This window comes from Aythya ferina (genome assembly GCF_964211825.1).
Source record: "Aythya ferina genome assembly, chromosome: 27".
Lineage (NCBI taxonomy): Eukaryota > Metazoa > Chordata > Aves > Anseriformes > Anatidae > Aythya > Aythya ferina.
Window position 1 is genome coordinate 3,057,041 of NC_140310.1, and position 6,990 is coordinate 3,064,030.

The 6,990-nt window shown below is 40.2% G+C and overlaps 1 protein-coding gene across 2 annotated transcripts in view; it reads right to left on the bottom strand.

Moving 5' to 3' along the window:
* PPP2R2A (protein phosphatase 2 regulatory subunit Balpha) overlaps positions 1 to 733 on the bottom strand; it is a 43,089-nt gene extending 42,356 nt beyond the window's left edge. The window contains exons 1-2 of one of the 2 annotated variants that reach the window (XM_084499559.1): positions 696 to 733; positions 2 to 68 (exon numbers count right to left, since the gene is read on the bottom strand). In XM_084499559.1, coding sequence (XP_084355685.1) covers positions 2 to 16 — 15 coding nt within the window. In that variant the 5' untranslated portion in view covers positions 17 to 68; positions 696 to 733. Of the gene's footprint in view, position 1; positions 69 to 653 lie in introns of both variants that reach the window. The other variant, XM_084499558.1, reaches the window with a different exon arrangement.
* Between the last annotated feature and the right edge of the window lie 6,257 nt (positions 734 to 6,990).

Genomic DNA, 6,990 nt, shown 5'->3' on the forward strand with positions numbered 1-6,990 from the left:
CCTGGTATCTCTTCATCTTTGAATCTTCCACCTCCGGATAAATTGGACATAACTCAGAGCTCTGAAACCTGTTAGCAGGAGAAAAACAAACAAAAGAGAGAAAAATAAAACAACCAAAAACCAAACAAAAAGAACAGGGATTTTAAACTAAGCACCAGAAACTCAAGGCGAGGTGCTCAGAAAGTGCTTATATTCTAATAAGAGTGATTAAAGACTAGACCACATTGCCAACAAATCTGCAGCACATCCACTGCTAGGCACTTTTAAGAGCAGATTAGATAACCACCTACTGGGAATAGGCTAAGTAGAGCTGCTCCCTGCCTAAGGGCAGGAGATGCCTTCACCCTTCCCAGTCCTAGTTTTCTCTACTGATGCAGAGAATCCACATTCTTCATCTTGAAAGTTTTCTTTGTACCATTTACAAAATCAAAATAATCCAGAAGTGATAAATGCATTCAGAGAGAATACTTTAAAAAGTATTATATCTCTTTGTGCTATTAGTCTCTAGGACAGAAATAATTCACATTCTTCAATCTCTTGGAATACACTCAGATTTATAGAATGAAACAGTAGCATCAACAATTTTTACAAAAAGTTATCTTAGGAGAAAAAAAAAAAAAAACACAACAAAAACACTTCATGCACAGACTTAACTGATAACACGCTGCATCTCTAAGAAGCAGGGAGTAACTCACAGGTGAAAAGAGCCTTGCTCACCACCACCTTTATGAGGCACTTTGCAGGAAGGGGAGGAGCTAAGATAAAGAATTGCAAAGGGTCTTGAACAGTTCTTGTTATTTAGTTGTTTGTTTTTAACTTCTAAATCTCATGGTCTATACACTGAAATGTTTCTTTTTGAGGAAGGGCTGCAGTGGTACTGAGGGAGCAGAATTGCTTGTTCCTTACTAATAAACCTAAATAGGTAAAAGAATGGCTTCAGCGACCTCTATGAAATGAGTTGGCTTAACAAAAGCAGGAAGCTGAAAGCAAGTGTGCTAAAAACATTGCTGTCTATAGGATTTCCCTGTTTAATAGTGGGGTTTAGTATCTTCTATTTTCGATTCTTACTAAAGCAACGTACTTTATGCATTAATTAACAAGCTATTATCCTTCACCACGAGCTGGAAGAATTACGCCTGCACAGATTTATTTCAAAAGGCATAAGTAAATATAAGTCTCAGCTCAAGTGCTATAGTTATCTTGTATGTATCACTGAAGCCATTGTTAATAAAACATATGTAAAAGCCAGCTGATCTAAAAAGAGCTCAATTGGCTCTTTGGAATCATGTTTTTGTGCTTTGAAGAAGCGTGTAACTTTAGTAGGATATTGCAGTAAGGAAGTTAATTGCTAGCTCTGTGTGGTGCTAGCAGGGTGTATGAACTTCCCACATCAGTGATCTGACTTTGCCAGGAGAAATGTTCCTTAAAAAGCATGGACTATGGGAAGGGCTGATTAAATGTATAATTTGGAATAAAATGCCCTTGCAGTCTTTGAAGTCAAGCATTCTTACTCCTGATCCTAGCCTCTAGTCAAGTCTTGTACTTTCAATCAGCTTGATGTTGCTAACACTTCATGGTATTTAGGGGGTGTGAACAGACTGATGTCCTAAGCCCTGGTATTGTAGAAAGAAGAAGATTTGCACAGAGAAATAAGAAATTCAGCTGATATTTTGGTATCTTTCAAGGAGATTCTAGCTTCTGTGATTCTAGAGAGAAATGTGAAAATGTGACATAAAAAAAAGAAAGGAGGGGCAGAACCAAATGCAAAGAGCCTCAATATATATCTTTAAAACTCTCTTGGTTCTTAAGCCATACACTATGACTCTGAGCAGTGACACTATTGCTTTAGTATTTATGGGTCATGTGTGCAAAAAATAACGTGTGCAGGTAACTAGCGTGATTGGTTTTAGTCATTCATTAACTTATCCATTGATGTACGAGTTAATTTACCTTTTAGTTTTGTTTTCTTTTTCCTTAATAACAGCACAATCGCACAATATTTCCAGGTCAGTTTTTTAAGTTTTAACATTTTCTTCAATTTAGCAAATATTATTTGAGCTGAAGCTGTTCTGAAACAGTTTCTGCTTGCTTCACTTTGTCCCACAGTTCTTCTGGTAACAGGTTTGTAAGAGTCTGAAGGTAATGCCAGGAATGAACTGAGAAGGGAAGGAAGGGAGGCCAAAATAGCAGACTGAATTGTTCCATTCACATGGCTTTTCTGCTAGGGAATAAGTTAACACTGTAAACAGGAGAGAGGTGTGGTTTGCAGATTGGACAGGAAATCCTTAGTTCTAATCCTTGCTGTGTTGTTGATTCCCTTGGAGACCTTGAGCAAATGCTTTCTGTTCCTATTTTTTCATTGGAAATGAACTAGGGATGATGGCACTTAACTCACTCATAGGAGCAGTCTTTCAGTTAAAACATTTATAACATACTTTAAAAACAGCTCATGGTACGTGGGCTTGAAATCAACTTGGCTACTTGCTTGAAGTTATTTCCTTATATTGCTCTGAGGACCAGGGACCTTTGGGGGCCCAAGTCATCATAGGCTTTGTTTTTCTCACTTGTAACAATGCAAAGCAGATGCTTTACCAGGGATATCAGAAAATGTAGCCCCACCAACAGCCATTGTCTATTTATGACATGCAGCCAGGCACTGCTCTGCCATCCTTAGTACCCACTGTGGCTGCATTTGGCCCTGTTGTAAAAAAAAATTCTTAAACTTTTGCCTTTGGGTTGCAGGGAGCACGCCTGCGAGTGAAGATGTGTGAGAAGGAGCAATGGCTGGGGAGAGTGTATTTTTAGGAGGACTCTTCTGTGTCAGGCCCTCATTAGAAGCCACACGCCCTGGTCGTTGAGCTGTGTGGCAGCCTTTTGTGCCCTGAGACCCCGTGTAGCAGATGCAGCTGTCTGGGAAGTTATCCAACTGTGTCTGACATGAAGGGTCCAGGAGCGGGAGGTGGTGATGCTGGGCTGGGAATACTGAAGGAGCACAGAGACTGGTGGGTGACAGCCCTGTGTGAAGGCAGAGTCATTCACAGGGTCTGTTTTTTCCATGCTTTTCCATTCTGTCTTCCCCCACATATTGCCCTACATTACTTCCTTCATCTCTCCCCTTGCCCTTCAAAATCCAACCCCCTTCTTTGATCCTCAGTGAAGCAAGAGCAAAAAGAAAGTGCAGCAGGCCCAGCTGTTTTCTTTTCATTTTGTCACTCCTGTGCATGTTCCTATACGTGCATGTGCCAGGGCATGCAGATGGCCAAATAACTTTTGTGGCTTTCAATATCAGGGCTCAAATCACTAAATTACCGGCTCGTGCTTTAGACATTTAGTCATTCACAGCTTGGCAATTGGGAAGCTGTTTACAAGATACCAGTGAAAGAGAGAGAAATTTGAAATTAAGCCTGCCAATAAATCTCAGTTTCTGCCACAGGCAACTGCTGCCATCCAACAGGAAAACGTATCGCTTTCTTCAAAGACCCCAGGGCTGCAATGCATTCAAGGTCTGCAGTAGAAGATACAGCCTGAAGTAGCTATGTAGAAAGAACCCCTGAGATATAGGAAAAGGGCAAGTTGTTTAACAGTGATACTTAATTGGCCTACTCTAGGGACTATTTAAAAATCCTAGACAACAGTAAGCCCTGAATTTATCTGCTTATTGACCTTCCTCCCTTTCCCTTTCAGTGCCTTTATCTTCTTTGCACCTCTTTCGGTATCTGGAATTGACGAATTTTTCCTTTGAAGTTCCTTGTATGTGGTTTTTAACATGAACCTCTTTCTTGCTTTCTCTGCCTGTAAACAGAGAGATTTCTGTATTTATATCCCAGAAGAAAAAAATATATATTTATTTACTTTTAACCAGAATTTAGCTCGTAAGAGATAAATTCCATGAGGGATGAAGGAGAAGAACAAAACAACTCCTTTACTGATACTTGAGTATCAATTAATTTAAGCTACACGAATCTTGGTTTTGGACAAACACAAGTATGCAGAAGAATACTAAAATATCCTGCTTCTGAGTCATCAGATTAAATTATCAATTTTTATTTTTGAAATCCTATTTCTACTCTGTTTTACAATGCAGAAATGCTGCACTGTAGCTTCGGCTGATGGCCAGCCCTTCCAAAAACCACATTAGTTCTCCATCCTGACTCTTGGGTTTAGACTTAAAGCTGATCTCTCCTGCTGTGCAAAAAAATAAAACAGTAAGCAGGAGAAAAAAAAAAAAAAAGTGGAAATGTGGATTTTATTTTCCACAAGGCACTGATATTTTCTGTAGCTCCACCAAAATCTCTTCACTTACGTTTTACTGCACCCTGTTTATCTGTTGGTTACCCCAGCTGCACAAAAACCTGACCCCATGAACCTGAAAGAAAAATTTGGTTGATAAGATCATTGCTGCACTGCTCACTTAAATGTTAATATGCAATAAGTTAATTCCATAGCTTGAGTTGTTATCACTGAAGTAGCACAAAAAAATAGTAATGATTTGTGGGTATATTATGCCTTAGGGTCTTTTGCCCACTCTCTCCAAAGTCACTATAGACAGATCTTTAGTTTCAGTGGCATTTAGGTAAGGCCTTAGGTACAGAACCTGCTGGCAACTTTAAAGTTGGGTGTTGACAGGTGAGCCAGATGTTTTGCTGAAGTACAGAGAGGGAAATCTTGGCCATGACTCATATATATACATACATCATTCTATGATTCGGTGATATTTGTGTATCTATGTCTTTAGATAAGAACTAGAGGTTTTAATACTTGTGTGGTGTATCTACAGAAGGGTGAGAAGCACAGTGAATAGGCACAGATACATCCAGAAGGCATCCAGATATCTTTGAAAAGAGCCATCTGCATAAACTGTGTGGAATTTAGAGGATGCTCACGTGAGGAGACAAGATCCAGATGATATGTCTAACCAGGCACTGCACAGAGATGCAATTAGTCATGTAACATTGCCATAGTGTGTTGCATGCAAAGTGAGTTCATCTGAACCACTACTGAAAGGTTTAATTATTAAAAGTGATTCAAGTTAATCCCTTTTACTTTGCCTAACAATAGGCTGAGGGCTCATGTAAGTGTTACTGCTAGCATTATGCCAGACCGCTGGGTGAAGCTGGGTTTCTGCAGTTTTATTTCCTTCATCTTTACTTCATCTTTACTGAAGTAAAAAGTCTTCTCCCAGCCCCATTGCTTAAACCAAAATGAGGCTAGCATATTCGTGCTTCATGTCTGTCCGCTTCCCTGCAGAAGCTGTTGACTCAATTACCTATTCCAATTAGGTTTCATACAAATGGATGCTTCAAGGATACTCAGTTCCTTACCAATTCCAAGAAAATGTGATAGTGAGACAGCCTGAATTTTTGCGTCCACTGACAGTGGCTGCACCACGACTTTGGACCTTATTAGACTCCAGAGAATCCATCCAGGCAAAAATCGAAGTTTGCATCCTACCAGGTACCAGAGAATTCGGCTGTAAGGCTTAGGGACCAGGCTTTCCAAGATCCCCTCTTACGAAGCTGCTTGTTTGAGCCTTTGCTGGGTGTGGAGCCAGCCTACTTGCCTCCTGTTGGTGACATTGAATCCAAGGCTGAAAAGCTCCGAGGCAGAGAACCACAAGGTTAGAACAAGTCCGTTTGTCGTTCTATGTTTTCTTTATCATTTTCTAATTTAGAAAATAATACAAAATTGAGAGTAAAGCAAACCTCTACACCCCCGTCTGCCCCAATAAAAATAAAAATCAAGAGTTTTCTGGTTTAACAGAAATTTCATCTTTCCAAAACTTGGTTACAGTCCAAATTGGACAGTTACTAGAAATATTTTCAAGTTCCCACAAACTGGAAGTTCCCTGGACTCTGCAGGGGCTCTGAGAAATCAACAACCTTATCAGTTTTGTTTCCAATAGCAGGCAGGAAATTACCAAGAACATCAATTCATTGAGCAGCTCCAGGGGTTCCCATGCTATCTGACTTCCCACAAAACTGCCAGGAGGACTGTCTTGCTGTTAAATACATTAACCTTCATGATCCACGTCTCCAAATGATGCTAAACAAGGTACTGGCTCTGAGCCAAAGGACTCAGACACTTTTTTTTCCTCCATGGACCCTGCAAAATTAAAACACTTATTCTTCTGATCAGTCCTAGGCAGCCCAAGATCTTCTGTCCAAGATCCTGAACTTGGTCTGTTGCATTACAAACCAGTGCCCTCATTAAAATTGTTGCTGGACATCCTCAGCAAAGAGTAGGTCTTTCTTTCTTTTATCCTCTGTACTTTGCTAAACAACCGCAACAACAAAAGGGTTTTGAAAGGCCTCGCTTGTCCTCTATACTATACAGGAAATGCACTTGAAAAGCTGGAAAACTTTCAGGAATTTAAACTTGTCTGTCCTAATACCATAAGAATAAAATATAAAATTCATATAAGATATTCTCTGTCCAAATAAGCCCCTCTTTCCCTCCCAAATTGCAGGAAGCCACCGATTTCTGTGTCATGTTTGCCACTTATGCAGCATGGATTATGTGATCCAGAGTGCTCTAAATAAAATGGGACCATTGTAGACTAAGTACCTTGCTTTCACTGTGACTGTGATGGACGTGTGTGTACTTACCAGGAAAACATTCTAGTTCTAGATGCAACACTGAATTCTTCTGCAACCAGTGAGACATTGGTCTTGAGAGGGAGGCTGGGGAAAGAATACAGAATGGATTGGAAAATGCCATACATGGGGCCCAGTCTGACAGCCATAAATTTGTATGAACCAGAACGATGCTTATCCAGGGCTACTCCCTGCACTTAGATACGTGGCTTTGGCCATGAGACAGCTCAAATCAAGATCTCCATGAGGAGCTTTCCAACCCAGATAGCACTTCTGTTGACAGCAGGAATAAACCATCAGACCTTTGCTTTCCAAGCATCCGATGTTTATAGGACTTCTAAAGAGGGCACAGCTACGCACACTGTTAAATATTATTGCTTCTCATTTTGTTCTGATA